This window comes from Gouania willdenowi, unplaced genomic scaffold (genome assembly GCF_900634775.1).
Source record: "Gouania willdenowi unplaced genomic scaffold, fGouWil2.1 scaffold_120_arrow_ctg1, whole genome shotgun sequence".
NCBI lineage: Eukaryota > Metazoa > Chordata > Actinopteri > Blenniiformes > Gobiesocidae > Gouania > Gouania willdenowi.
In genome coordinates this window covers 154,510-170,000 of record NW_021144868.1, presented here as the reverse complement: position 1 = coordinate 170,000, position 15,491 = coordinate 154,510, and the positions used below count along the sequence as shown (strand labels likewise).

At 44.5% G+C, this 15,491-nt stretch overlaps 1 protein-coding gene across 2 annotated transcripts in view; it reads left to right on the top strand.

Annotated features, from left to right (window-relative positions):
• The window catches only part of LOC114458528 (semaphorin-6D-like), a 15,878-nt gene extending 1,300 nt beyond the window's left edge, over positions 1-14,578 (top strand). Inside the window, exons 2-20 of one of the 2 annotated variants that reach the window (XM_028440941.1) lie at positions 3,462-3,641; positions 3,765-3,870; positions 4,057-4,114; positions 6,001-6,057; positions 6,143-6,244; positions 6,445-6,535; positions 6,625-6,747; positions 6,832-6,920; positions 7,659-7,748; positions 7,896-8,023; positions 8,435-8,566; positions 8,641-8,796; positions 8,874-9,188; positions 9,263-9,340; positions 9,436-9,494; positions 10,832-10,885; positions 12,237-12,448; positions 12,519-12,623; positions 13,562-14,578. In XM_028440941.1, coding sequence (XP_028296742.1) covers positions 3,518-3,641; positions 3,765-3,870; positions 4,057-4,114; positions 6,001-6,057; positions 6,143-6,244; positions 6,445-6,535; positions 6,625-6,747; positions 6,832-6,920; positions 7,659-7,748; positions 7,896-8,023; positions 8,435-8,566; positions 8,641-8,796; positions 8,874-9,188; positions 9,263-9,340; positions 9,436-9,494; positions 10,832-10,885; positions 12,237-12,448; positions 12,519-12,623; positions 13,562-14,266 — 2,784 coding nt within the window. In that variant the 5' untranslated portion in view covers positions 3,462-3,517 and the 3' untranslated portion in view covers positions 14,267-14,578. The remainder of the gene's footprint in view (positions 1-3,461; positions 3,642-3,764; positions 3,871-4,056; positions 4,115-6,000; positions 6,058-6,142; positions 6,245-6,444; positions 6,536-6,624; positions 6,748-6,831; positions 6,921-7,658; positions 7,749-7,895; positions 8,024-8,434; positions 8,567-8,640; positions 8,797-8,873; positions 9,189-9,262; positions 9,341-9,435; positions 9,495-10,831; positions 10,886-12,236; positions 12,449-12,518; positions 12,624-13,561) is intronic. The other variant, XM_028440942.1, reaches the window with a different exon arrangement.
• The last annotated feature ends 913 nt before the right edge of the window (positions 14,579-15,491 follow it).

Here is a 15,491-nt window from a genome sequence, read left to right as displayed (position 1 = left end):
TAGCTTAGCATGTAGTGACCAGACCCATATGTTTGGTTAGCTTAGCACGTAGTGACCAGTCCCATATGTTTGGTTAGCTTAGCACGTAGCCACCACTAGTCCCACATGTTTAGGTTAGCTTAGCACGTAGCCACCACTAGTCCCACATGTTTAGGTTAGCTTAGCACATAGCCACCACTAGTCCCACATGTTTAGGTTAGCTTAGCACGTAGCCACCACTAGTCCCACATGTTTAGGTTAGCTTAGCATGTAGCCACCACTAGTCCCACATGTTTAGGTTAGCTTAGCATGTAGCCACCACTAGTCCCACATGTTTAGGTTAGCTTAGCATGTAGCAACCAGTTCAACATTTTTAGATTAGAAAGGCTCAGTGTACCGTGCACACTCCATAGGAACACATTGGTGTTGCATTAGCGCGCACCGTCTACTCGCCCACAGTGCAGAGAGCGAGAGAGAGAGGGACACACAATGCATTATACATCAAACACCTTCATACATATTTAATATTTTGATCGTGTGTAACATCAAAGGTTCATTAATATCAGTGATGATGATGATGATGATGTGTATGTGGTGTCACAGAGGCTCCGTTGTTGTGGCGTTTTTGGGTGAAATGTGTTGAAGGTGTGGCTAAGCTCCACCCACTCTGTGTTGCTGGTGTGGCTAAGCTCCACCCACTCTGTGTTGATGGTGTAGCTAAGCTCCGCCCACTCTATGGTTCAAAGGCTGTGTTTGTGGGTCTCAGACCTTCATCAGATAATCTGAGTGGCCTTAATCCCTGATGGGGAGGGGGGTCAAAGGTCAGAGGTTTGGGGTATCAGCTGGAGCTCAGGTCTGTTGGTCATGTGACCTCTGATTCTTCCATCTATTCGTTTGTTTGTTTATCTCTGGGGGTCGAACGTCAAAACGTTTGTACGAGAAATAAAAGAATAACGTTTATAGTCCAAGTGATGATGTCACTCAGAGGGAGGATTGGATTGGCTGCTGTGTTTTTCTTTGTTTCTGCTCCTCCCCCATCACACACACACACACACACACACACACACACACACACTAATCAGGATTTTAAATGAAGGCTGCATGAATTAACATGTGTGTGTTGTGTTTCCTTCTCATTTGTCTAATGGATGAAGTCTTTAAGCTCCTTTCAAACACCACGTGCACGCTCAGAGCGTGCACGTTGATCCGTTAATTAGCCTGAGTGGCTCCTTCCTCTTCCTCTTCCTCTTCCTCTTCCTCTTGACCTTGTCCGTCATTCAGGAATTCTTCTTTTTTCTCATGTTAACGAGCCTCAAACATTCTGCGTGTGCGTGCGTGATGGGATTTATTTACAAACATTTCCCTTTGACCACAAACCGACCAATCACAGCCAGGTTAGAGTTCAAACTGAGGAATTTGACCCTGTCAGTGATGTCACAGAGGGCCGTTGTCCAATCAGAGCCAAGCATGTGAAAGGAGTAGTGGGCAGCACTGAGGCATGCTGGGAGATCAGAGTTCATGGAAAATGCACATTCCTGACCACAGACACACACACACACACAGCTGATCAGTTCCTGCTCTAATCACCTTATAATCGATCAATAATGAGAACCAATCACATCCATGAAACACACGAAGGTGACCAGAGTTCAGTGAGTCACACACGCCCCACTCGCCGTCTCGTGGTGCGTGTGCCCGGCCCTGACAGCTGTCAATCAAACCTCAAACAATGAGCCACCGTGAAGCCCACCAGCTCCGGTTCAATGAACGGACACGTGCAGGCTCGTGAGAGTGACTGTGGACGTGCTCACACACACACACACACACACACACCAGTGGATCACTGAGGACTTCCTCTGCATCGCTGCTCACTTCCCCGTTGCCGTGGCGACAGCCTCCTGTTGTCATGGCGCTGTCAGATGGTTTCCATGTCACATGACTGATGCTCTGTGCTTGTTGCTGAGTCATTGTTTGTGTGTCAGCAGCACAGACAGAACCTTCACAAAGAAGAATGGTGACTGTGTGATGCCTTCAGGGACCGTGGTTAATCCCAGCTCAGAGGATTAGGATCAGGATTATCCTGAGTTTCCTGCTGTGTCGTCAGATCTTTAATTCTGCCTTTGTCTCATCTTCATCCTTATCTTCATCCTTATCTTCATCTTCACTCCGTCTGCCTCAGAGTGACATCACTGATTCATCTGCTCACTGTGGGCGGAGCTTAGATCAACATAATCCAGTCACAAAGAGGCTTGGTTATGCATCACTTCCTGTCCGACACATTGGTCATGTTTAGGGTGTCATGAACACGTTGGTGGTGTTGCAGAGTGATGACGCGTTGTCACAGCCTTTCTTCCTCTGTGGTTTCTTGCTTCCTGCTCTCGGTGTGTGCGTGTGACCTGAGGGGACTCCGTGCCACACTTTAATGATGTCGTCACAAACTGGCTTTTAAGAAAATAAAAGCTGAAGATAAACACTGATACTGGTTTTCTGGGTCATGTGATCAGCCTGAGCCAATCAGCTCTCACTTCAGTTAAAGCACGCCATAATAAAACAGTCAGATTAAATATTGGATGTGAAATTAGTCACGCACTAGGGATGTAACGATTCACTCAACTCCAGATACCATTCGATTCACGATACTGGGTTCATGATACGATTCTCTCACGATTTATTTTACAAAATGAGACTGTAGACAAATTTTTTTTTTGGGAAAAAAACTAGAAAATACTATTATTTTCCTTTTATTTTTTATTGTCAAAAGAATTCCTTGATAAACTATTCAAAAAAATGGAATTGAACTAAAAATAAATCTTGAATGAAAGAAATAAAGGAATAATACAAATGAAAATGTGATTACACTGATTTACGTCATATTTGTTTGGACCAGCAGAGGGCGCTGGTAACACAGTGGTCGGTTGGCATGCAGATATCTAGCAGTGAAGAAGAGATGCTATGCTAGCAGACAGAGCTAATAGAAAAACGTGACTTTTACAGATATTCAAGTAATATTACAGATATTCTTTTGATGCTAAAGGGGTAATGAATTATTTATTAACATGTTTAAGAGTAGAAGGCAGCCAGAAAGAAAGTATTAACAGACTCCGCCCGCCGCCTACACTTGTGGCCCTCTGCTGGTTAAAAAAAGTACTACGATTCAATTGTCAGAAAATCGATATCAACCGTGATACCTATGAATCGATTTTTAACTGCCTTACGATTAATCGTTACATCCCTATCACGCACACATCAGCACAGGAAGGAACAGAGGGTGACTTTCAGAATAAAAGCTCTTGGTTAGCATAAACTTTCCCACGACTCCCTCTGACAAACCACATGTTTGGAGCAGTGTCAGAGTGATTTTACCGAGAGGGGCGGGGCTTCACTCTATTCTGTCAGTGCAGATGCCAGAGGGACTCAGGGATTGGTCTTTGAGCTGGAGGGGAGGAGCTTAGCACCCCCTATTTAAACACTTGTTTTCACAGCTGACGCCGTCATCATGACTCTCTGACATCATCTCTGACATCATCACCACAGCATAATGGCCCAGTCCATCTGGCTGTCGTCATGGCGACCGTTGCTGATGCTGCTGTTGATGATTTGTGATTGGTCAAACTCAGAGTTCCCCAAAGACCAGGAGCCAATCAGCAAGGTCGCTTTAGAGTGTGAGTACAGCCTGTGATTGGACAGAGGAGGTCATGTGACATAATGTAAATAAAAAAGTGTGTGTGTGTGTGTGTGTGTGTGTGTGTGTGTGTGTGTGTGTGTGTGTGTGTGTGTGTGTGTAGCTTATCCTTGTTTCCAGGGTCTCCTCCAGGAAAACGATGCTCTTCATCTCGGCCTGGACTTTCAGAGGATGTTACGTATCAAACACATGTTATACATCGCAGCCAGGTGTGTGTGTGTGTGTGTGTGTGTGTGTGTGTGTGTGTGTGTGTGTGTGTGTGTGTGTGTGTGTGTGTGTGTGTGTGTGTGTGTGTGTGTGTGTGTGTGTGTGTGTGTGTGTGTGTGTGTGTGTGTGTGTGTGTGTGTGTGTATTTCCTGCCTCTTTAACTCTACTCTGACCTTTGACCTTTGCAGAGATCACGTGTTTGCTGTGAATCTAACGACAGCTTCAGAACACTTCATCCCACAGCAGGTTGGTTGGTTTGTGTTTGTATTGTAGACACAGATTTACAGAATATTTTGCACTATGATAATCTCAAATGTGAGACCAGACTTTCTACTTTCATCAAAACAATGTTTCTAGCTTGTTTTGTTCTCCCGTAATCAGCAGTTGAAATGTTTAACACAAAATGGAAGTTTCTGAGGAAAAAGCTTCATTATTAGTTTTGTTTATTTGCTTTAGTGACACCTCAACATTGGTTTTCTTCTATAAAACACTAAAAACAACACTAGGGGTGTTAGTACGTTTCCCTCTGATGAATATGTCTATTGGTCACATGATGTCAAAGGTCAACACTACAAGGAGTGTAATTTTTTATAGACAGCAATGCATGTTTTGTTATTTTAATTAAATAAATGAATGTATTTTATTGTATAATAGTGATCATCACCAGCCCTCCATAAGGAAGTGTAAGAAACACTTTATTAAAGGGAGAGCAGTGTTACACCTAGGTGGGGGGAGGGGAACAGGGAGGAGAGACATGAGATGGAAAGTTTGTAGTTGTGTATATTGTGTTTATTGTGTTGTGTAATTAAACCTGTTGTAGCATATGAACTAAAAGCCAGGTTTTCCACACCATGATAGGTTGAACAAGGAGGGATTTAACAGTGATGATGCACACGCCAAACAATTGCAGAGTTGAGAGGTTTATTGTTCCAGATCGTTAATGTACTTCATCATGACAGTGCAGATTGTAGATGGATCACATGATGATGAGGTCAACAGAAAGTTTCTCTCCCAAACTCTCCCCACCAGCATGATGCAAGCCAAACTAAACACACCCCCAGGTGAGCACACGACTAATATAAGCTACTCCCACATTGCCACGCCCAATCACTGTGGGGCAGAAGCGTGAATACTGAGTGTGTGCACGACACACATTCACATGCATGAACCTCATTTAGAAACAGGTGAGAAACAACCAATCCCTGTACGGCTCCTACAAACCAGTCAGGTGACCAGTGTGAAGCTTAGGTCTAATGGTGGTGGACAGAGGGAAGGAGTGAGTGGTAAAACCTACAACTGGTATTTAGGATCAACGTGTCTAAAGTTAAGCCCACGACCAGTTTTATCCACAGTCTAAGACATGTCATTGTATCATAGACCAGTGTATGTGTAAGAACCACTACTGTAAACCCAGGCGCTGCCCTGGACCTGGAGCAGCACAGCTGGAGACCTCCAGACCTCCATGGATGTCTCTTCAGACACACAGCTACAGTCACCTTCTGTGTTTCTCTCCATGTTGTGAACGTTGACTCGTGTTGTGTTGATGTCAGGCCAGAATCAGCTGATCAAATGTGTTATTTACACAGTGATGTCACAATGTTCACATATCAGAGTGTGTGTGACACAGCCCTGCTCAGACCTGCTGGATGACGCTCAGTAGATCATCTTCAGATGGTGCTGATCGACTGATTGACAGACTGTAGCTGTATTAACTTAACTCAGATCAATAGTTTCTGTCATAATCTGACTATTTTTCATGGACTGATCAGAGCAAAGTTACAGGACCTGATGAAGCAGCACATTAAACTAGGTTTTAACGTTCTTTTAAAAACAAATAATAAACAAAAACTCTTGTTTATTTAGTTTTCTACATTATGAAATGCTTGTGCAGCAGACGTAGAAGTCCATCTGCCTCTAATTGAACTTCTTCAAATGTCATTGTGCTCGTGTGCTCTGACCTCTACACATGAGCAAAACGCTCATTTAAATACTTACTCTACCTGCTGCAAAGAGGGAACGCCTACGTGTGTGAGCGCCACGAGCACGTACGACGGCCTTATGTAAACATATCATCAGAATGATTGACAGCTAGCTTCTTATGAATTAATAAAACAATAATGTTTGTGTTTCAGACGCTGACGTGGAAAACACAAGATGTGTCAAAGTGTACGGTCAGAGGAAAGAACAGAGTGAGTTAAGCCCCGCCTTCAAACTGATGACTGTGTCTGACTGTGTGTGTGTGTGCGTGTGTGTGTGCGTGTGTGTGTGTGTCAGGACGAATGCTATAACTACATTAAGGTTCTGGTTCCTCGTGACGATGAGACTCTTTTTGTTTGTGGAACAAACGCCTTCAACCCGACCTGCAGGAACTACAAGGTAACATCTGGTGTTACGCTTCAGCTGGTTGTCATGTTATCCTGTGACTGATTGCTGACACATTATTAGCTCTGGTACCAGTTGGGTGTTGTGTCTTATTCAGTGATGATGTCATCCTGTGACTGGATGCAGATGTATGTAACCAGTTGAAGCAGTGCGCCCACCCTCAGGTAGAGCTGTGATTGGTTGTGTGTGGTCAGGTGTGGTCCCTGCAGCAGGTGGGGGAGGACGTGCTCGGGCAGGCTCGTTGTCCCTTTGAATCCACTCAGTCCAACGTGGGACTGTTCTCAGGTGGGGGCGCCACACCAAACAGGAAGTGATCATCTATTGATCAGTGGATTGGCCTTTTATCCTCATGTCCCGCCCCCTTCCTTTTTTAGGAGGTGATTTCTACTCAGCAACGACCGCTGACTTCCTGGCGAGCGACGCTGTTGTTTACAGGAGTTTAGGAGACGATCGGCCCGTTCTACGCAGCGTTAAATACGACTCCAAGTGGCTCAGAGGTAAACACACTTTACCTCCTCATTTAACAGCTTTTATTCTGGAAATCCCACCTCAGGAAGTGTTTTCTGCTTCCTGATTGGCAGAGCCACACTTCCTGCATGCCATTGACTACGGAAACTACGTTTATTTCTTCCTGAGAGAAATCGCAGTGGAATACACCGCAGTGGGAAAGGTGTGTGTGTGTGTGTGTGTGTGTGTGTGTGTGTGTGTGTGTGTGTGTGTGTGTGTGTGTGTGTGTGTGTGTGTGTGTGTGTGTGTGTGTGGCGTGAAGCTCTAGATCCTCACTCAGTGCTGGTAATGAGACATCGCTCTATTCACAAATGCAATGTTGTGCTAAAAACGTTAAAATATGGTCACACACTTCCTCTGTACATATACAATAGTGTTCCCACGCTGATCCTAGCCATAGTAGCGCTGCTCTAATCCATGTGTGTGTTGTAACAGCTGGTTTATCATTTATCAAATATTCTGTTGAAGGAAAGCAAAAAAATCATTATTTAAATAATGAGAAAGAAAAAAAACTTAGAAGAGCTCAGAGAGAGAGAGAGAGAGAGAGAACTTGCTCGACACTTATTTAAGTCTTTACATGTCACGTAGACGGTGCTACATAGTGAAGGTCACATGATCACTATAGCTTCACACACACCTGTGTCTATGTGTGACTGATATATTTATGTTGTTAGGTGAACATCCAGGTGTGTGTACACTTTAATGTGTGTTAACGTTCTAAGGCACATCAAACAAACATGCAGGCAATACTTGTGCATTGTCCCTGTCTACCCATTCTAAGTCTATAGAAAATGTAGATGTAGTGTCAGACGTGCAGGCGCTGGGTATGCCTTCCATAGACTGGTGCACATGAATTTAGAACGGATTCACCCCCATAGTGTGTGTGTGTGTGTGTTCACAGGTTGTGTTCTCTCGTGTTGCTCGTGTGTGTAAGAACGATAATGGAGGATCTCCTCGAGTTCTGGAAAGGTACTGGACGTCTTTCCTCAAGGTGAGAGAGAGAGCACACGTTACACACACGTAACACACATGCTACACGTTACACACTCAGTAAGAGGTGCTGAGTTAGTTCCTTAAATAGTGTGTGCGTGTGCGCGTGTGTGCGCGTGCGTGTGCGTGTGCGTGTGTGTGTGTTCAGGCTCGTATGAACTGTTCTGTTCCTGGTGAGTCTTTTTTCTACTTCGACGTTCTTCAGTCTCTCACCAACGTTCTTCAGATCGACCAAAAACCTGCTGTGATTGCTGTGTTTACCACACAGGAGAACAGGTGAGGTGCTCTTCATCATCATCATCATCATCATCACCCCCACACTCTGACTGCTGTGTGTGTGTCTGACTCACAATCACAATAGATGCTTCATTATCAATGAGGTTTATTTTAACCTGTTGAATATAAAGACAATAATCACTATTTACTCAGGAAATGAAGGTTTTTGTGCTTTTTCTCCATTTCTCTCACGTGTGTGTGTATACGTGTGTGTATACGTGTGCGTGTGTGTGTATACGTGTGTGTATACGTGTGCGTGTGTGTGTATACGTGTGTGTATACGTGTGCGTGTGTGTGTATACGTGTGTGTATACGTGTTCGTGTGTGTGTATACGTGTGTGTATACGTGTGTGTGTGTGTGTATACGTGTGTGTATACGTGTGCGTGTGTGTGTATACGTGTGTGTGTCAGTATCCCTGGCTCAGCCGTGTGCTCCTTCTTCATGGAGGATCTTGAGGCTGTGTTTAACGGGCGTTTTAAAGAGCAGCGCAGCAGCGACTGGTCGTGGTCGGCCGTCCCTGAGGAGACCCTCCCTCGGCCCAGGTGAAGAGCTCATGCAGGGCGACGTCCTCCAGGGACACTGAGCAGCTCTAACATTGTGTCCCCCCCCCCCACAGGCCAGGCGTGTGTGCAGGAGACGGGTCAGCATCCGATTACAAGTCGTCGCTCCAGTTCCCAGACGAGACGCTGACGTTCATAAAGTCGTTTCCTTTGATGGATGAGGCGGTCAGGTCGGTCGGGGAGCGACCGTTCTTCACACAGACGTCCAGCAGGTACCCAACGGCCTGTCATGTTGGGGCGGGGCTTGGAGCTTGTGTGTGGGGCTCAGGGTTGTGCTGTGGTTCTGTAGGTCTAAGCTGACCCAGGTGGTGGTAGACGTGTCAGCCGGACCCTTCAAGGACCAGACGATTCTGTTCCTGGGCTCAGACGACGGGCGGCTCCTCAAGGTTCTGCTCAGAACGGCGTCCGACCGCAACTTCCGCTCCGAGCTGCTGGAGGACCTGGCTGTGTATGACCCGTCCAGGTGTGGGGTCCCGGGTCAGGAGGAGCGCAGGGTTCTGGCTCTGGTTCTGGATAAAGACCATCAGGCCGTGTTCGTGGCCTTCAGGGGCTGCGTGGTCAGGGTCCCACTGAGCCGCTGCTCACAGCACGGCGACTGCAGGAGGTGAGGCCACACCCACAAATCAGTGAGGCCACGCCCACATTTCAGTGAGACACGCTGTGCCCTCTGTCCTACAGGTCCTGTCTGTCCTCCAGGGACCCGTACTGTATCTGGATCAGAACAGGACACTGTGCTGACGTGGCTGCAGGCTTCAGGTGAGCCTGTTAAACATGGTAACCATGGTAACAATGACAGATATTCGTTTCCACCTCACCTCAGTTCTACGGACTAATGACTCTGTGTGTTTCAGAGCTGGTTTTGAACAGGACATGGAGGGGGAGGAGCCAGTCCTGGACGACAGCTGCCAGGGTACGAAGCTCTGAGCTGTAGCTAATAGGCTAATTATTATTATTAATGAGTAAAGAACAGGAAATTAAACAATGGTTATTAACTCATTCAGTGCCATTGACGTAGTATTATGTAATTTTTCACAATTAGTAGAAAACACCCTGGCGTAGGTCCCTCATCAATATCTAAGCTGTAGGGTGATGTACTGACCAACTGTGTCCTGAAGGTGGCAGCAGTACACCTTTAGGTGTGAGATTAGCCACTGATGCTACCATTAGCTAAGGAGGAAGAAGCAGGAACGAGGAAGGGAGATTATGGCGCTATGAAGTGATTTTGTGACGTATCCAGTAGCTCACAGCTCCATTATACAGTAGGGCAAAAAAAAGTATTTATTCAGCCACCAATTGTACGAGTTCTCCACTTAAAAAGATGAGAGGCCTATAATTTTCATCATAGATAAACCTCAAATATGAGAGACAACATGAGAAAAAAAAATCCATAAAATCACATTGTAGGATTTTTAATGAATTAATTGGTAAATTCCTCAGTAAAATAAGTATTCGGTCATCTACAAACAAGCCAGATTTGTGTCTCTCACAGACCTGTAACTTCTTCTTTAAGAGGCTCCTCCTCCACTCGTTGCCTGTATTAATGGAACCTGTTTGAACTGGTTATCAGTATAAAACACACCTGTCCACAACCTCAAACAGTCACACTCCAAACTCCACTAAGACCAAAGAGCTGTCAAAGGACACCAGAAACTAAACTGTAGACCTGCACCAGGCTGGGTAGAGTGAGTCTACAATAGGTAAACAGCTTGGTGTGGAGAAATCAACTGTGGGAGCAATTATCAGATGTGTGTCAGGAGGAAGAGGAAGTTACATGTGTGTGAATGACGGGGGGAGAGACTTGGAGGAACGCCAAAACACAGTCAGAAATCCATTTAACTCTGACATAGATAATAAAATAATAATAATGTTTCCATCAGAAACCTTGTCTCATTGTAGTTTTTATAGTTTTATAGAAGGAAACTAATGTTGAGGTGTCACTAAAGCAAAAAAATTAGCTTCAAAGTCACTAATAGATTTTTTCAGAAAAAGCTATTTTTCTCAGCTTTTTGTCACAAACTGGTGAATATGTGTAAAACTTTCCTCTATTCAACTGATGATTACAGAAGAATGAAACAAGATAGAAACAATAAAGTAGAGACGTTATTCTTTCAGAATCTGGTGTCAGATTTCAGATTGTCATAGTCACTGAATAAGTTAAAAACAATGCTACACTTGCATTAATCTGTGGCTAACGCCGTTAGTGTGACTAAATGTCGGTAACTGAACGTCTGTTTTCTGTTTTTCCAGCTGACATTTATGCAACGACGAGGAATCAGGAATCAGTGTCGGACACGACGTACGGTAAGAGTTGATCAGGAGGTTAAAGGTGGAGCAGCGCCCCCTCTGTAGGAATGTGGAACTGCACGCTAACAACTGTAAACACCGTAGATTTATTCAAAACTGATATTTTATTAAAGATTTTCATCCTATGACTGAGGAATGGGTTCCATATCTCCTTAAACTCCTACTCAATAAATGATCCACTTGTTGTGCTAACAACCTCTATCCATTATTTAAAGGAGAAAACATTAGTTAATGTTCAGTGCTGTAATATTATTCTGCATCCTGTTACCAGACACCATAGTCTATGACGTTTAGATAAAACTAAAATACCCAGTACACAGACCCATCTTCATACCCGCTTATTCCCGCTAATCAGGGTCGCGGGGGTCTGCCGGTGCCAATCTCCAGCTCTCATAGGGCGCTGGGCGGGGGTACACCCTGGACAGGGCGCCAGTCCATCACAGACAGACAACCACTCTCTCATTCACAATTTAGAGACTCTTAGTCATGTTTTTGGATTGTGGGAGGAGCCGGAGGAGCCGGAGGAAACCCACGCAGCACGAAGAGAACATGCAAACTCCACACAGAAAGGACCAGAGTCCACCCCAGGGCTTGAACCCAGGACCTTCTTGCTGTGAGGTGGACGTGCTAACCACTAAGCCACCGTGTGCCCGAGGTGTAACCTGAATATCCCATTTAAGCAAGAGATGATCAAATCCTACATCTTTGTAGTTTTTCCACAATCATAGACTACAGTAGGGTCCCCACCCCTCCATCACCCCTCCATCACCCCTCACTGCTTCTTAATCTGAGCCTGGCCAACCTGGAAGGTTCCACAAGACTTTATTCAGGACTTTATAAAACATGAGTTAAAACTGAACCTCACGTGAATAACAAAAACAAGATACACAAAGTCCTTCAGTTGTCATCAGAGATTTGGAAATCCAGATCTCTTTCCCAGCATGCTTTAGGAACATCCATGCTTGATAAGTGTGTACATAAAATGCAGACGCCCCCTTGTTTTTATATTTTAACTTCCTGGATACCAGAGCTGCTATGCTAATGCTGTTTATGGGAGATGATATGTATATGAATATGTAAAAATCTCCAAAATTTTGTGTGTTTTTGTGTTCTTCAAAGACCTGAACCATTCTCTCCCCCCACATCACTGAGGGTGTACCCCACATTTAATCCATCCATCCCATGCCATGCATTTCTTGTCTATAAGCAGTTTTTTATGATACCATATTGAGGTTCTATCTGTTTGATATATTTCTTTTTATATATTTGTTTGTATATATTTATGTTTTCACATATTTGTTTGTATATATTTATGTTTTAATAATATATTTATGTTTTTATCTTAAAGGTACAGAAACTCACGCCTCTGTAAACATCCACTCCACGCTGCTGATTGGCTGTGTGCTCGCCGCCTTCTTCCTGGGAGCTGTCCTATCAGGGTTCATGGTATCATGTTTCTGTGGCCAAAGCTCCGCCCACCAAGTGCCCGCACTGAAGGAGGCGGAGCTTTCGCTGCCGACCTTCACTAAAGTTAGCGCGCTAATGGACGAAGCCACGAAGGTCAGAAAGTAAAAGCAGGAGGATGTGCTCCTACAAAATAAAACAATAATAACCCATGCTGTTGTTTCAGGAGGACAGAGTGGGTGTGGCCTCACAGGTCTACAGCTCCTTCATCCCCAGCGGCCGACAGCAGCAGTTGGTGTCGCTGGCCGACGCCGAGCTCCGCCCCCCTCAGGTGACCAATCAGAGCGAGGATAATCACTGTGAAACCTTCAGAAACACAAACACTTTAAACCATTGAAATACACAGTGAACTATTCTGTGCTCAAGGTTTTTCACAATAAAAGTGGGATTGTGTTAGTTACCAAAGTTTACTTTTAATCTAACTGGGATAACGTGGGAACGACAACATTGGGATGTTATTACTATGATGCTAACATTACGCTAACACTATGTTAGGGTCTCCACTGTCCCTTAAAATACAGAATTGTTCCTTAATTGTCCCTTAAATAGTGCGTCCCGTTCTGTTTGTTCTGTATTTACATAAATGAGCAGAACATTAGACATGTCCGTCAGACACAATGAAACACAGGAAATGCCAAGACCATATGTATATTCTAGTGGTTCCCAAACTGGGGTACGTGTACCCCTAAAACAGGGGTCTGTAACCTGTGGCTCTTTGACTCTTTAGCAATGGCTCCTATAGCTATAAGAACATATTATAATCTCAGCCTTTCCTCCTCTCTCCTAACACACCTGATTCACATCAGTGATCAGGTGGAGAGGGAGGAGGAGCTTATAAAGGGCTGAGAGGACCAGAAGGAGGGAGAGTTCTGATCCCCTCTCGTTGTCTTTGTGAGTTTGTTATTTTAGTTTGAACTGGATATTTCTGGTAGTCCTGTTTTCATCTTCCTGTAGTTTAGAGGGTGGACGCTGGGAGGACGGCCCTGTATAGGGTTGGCCCGGTGTCCTCCCTACTGTTGTTTAGTCTGTTCTGTTGTTGCTTTTTATATTTTGTTAATAAATACTTTTGATAATCGTTGCTTTCTGTGTGGAGTCCTGTTTGTTGTGGCCCCTCAAGCCTTGATATGACACCCTAGAGGGGGTCATAACAACCCTAATGCTAACACAAGGATGCTAACACAAAGATGCTAACACTGGTTTCTGTCTCAGGATGGCGATGAACTCTCGGCTCTTCCGACTCCCAATTCTTCGCCTGAACTCTTTGTCCGGAACGACCTTCAGCTTCATCAGAGCGGTGCCATCCTCGGCGCACCAATCCCGTTCTCCCACCGTCTCCTGAGCGGCACAGGCTCCTCCCCTTCGGCGACAGCGGGAGGCTCCGCTCCCTCTCCGTCGGCGCTGGACGAGCTGTTGCGACACATCAGTGAGGTCAGTGCGTCAGGGAGCGGAGGAATCAAAGTTCTCACCTCCTCATCATCGCTGTTTCCCTCTGGACCAAAATGCCACCCTTCTCCTCATCACCACGGCAACCACCGTCCACAGCTTTTCAGCAACTGTCATCACCATAGCAACCACCATAACGGCATCGCCCCTCAGCATCGGCTGATCCCGCAAACAGAGTCGCACTACGACAAGCGGCCGGACCGACTGGTAAAATTAGGCGTCGGCGTTCCGCGCCATCACAGCTTTCACCAGCGGGGGGCGCCGTTCACACGCATGAACACTAATAACAGCAGCAGCAAAGGGGGCGGAGCCTGTCTGACCCGGCAGCACAGCTACAGTGAGGGAGCACACCCACAGTGCGCTGGCGTTCGCAGGACGCTGTCGCTCAAACCGCAAATCCCGCCCAAACCGCTGTTCCTGCCCAATGCCGCAACGCCTTCTGTGGCCGAAACAGGAAACTATGAGCTCTGAAACACTGCGGCGCCTCCTGTGGCTGAAATGTGGTACTGTTTAGTGAGTGAATGAAGGATCTTTTGGTTAAAAGGTGAAAAAGAGAACGTTGGAGGATGAAACACAAAATGCTTCCAGTCACTCTTTTCTGTTTTTTGGACGTTTCAGGGCACAAAGGTTGTCCTGATGCTAACGCTAACGCTAAATGCTGCTCTTTGTACCACATTGGTATCACCGAGGATTCATCAAACACTTTCTGATCGTTCATGTCTCTCAACTCATTGTTGATTTTTTAAAATATGTTTTGTTAAAATATTAAAACACTTAAACATGTCTGATCATCTGTGTGAGCTTTGAACACACGCACGCGCACACACACGCGCACACACACACACACACACACACACACACACACACACACACACAGTTGTAGCTCCACAGAAATCCAGCAGGTGGCAGCACATCATCATCATTCAAAGTTACAAAAACAATTGAAACTACTAATAAAATAAAACATCCGTCACTGACCAATCACAGGCAGTCTCAGAGTCACATGACGTCACTCATTGATGAAACGTTAAACATTTGGTAACAGTTTCACTAGTTCAATGAGAAAAGGATTACTTCTATTATACTGGATTTTACTTTATATTTATCATTATTATTATTGTTGTTGCTGGGTTGTTCTTTGCTTTTTTTTTTTTTTTTGTTTTGTTTTGTTTTGTGCACCAACTACCAAGACAAATTCCTTGTACTGTCCTTAAAACTGTACATGGCCATTAAAACATTTCTGATTCTGATTTAAACCAGTGATTCTCACATTTTTTAAATTTATTTCACACTTTAAAAAAAGGTGAACTTTCACATGAGTTCATCTTCCTTAAATAATCCTGACAAATAACACATTTTCAAATGAATTAAACTAATAAATAACCTCATGTTTCATAATAAACTGATCAGCTGCGTAAAAGAGTTAAAAAATACAGAAAGTAATGAAACATTGTTTACAATCTGTGACAAAAAGCTTAAAAAATAATTAAGGTAATTCATTTTTTTTTTATTTTCCACTTTACATCATTATTACACTTTAGTTCCTGTCCATATCTAATGTAGTTTAATCAGTTAATGCTGTTAATTTCTGCTACATTTTAGCTTCTCATTATTACTTTATTTTGTTTAATATTAATGATCTTTATCAATGAAAAAATGTTTTTAAGAAGATTGACGTGAAATTGAATTTTTCCTC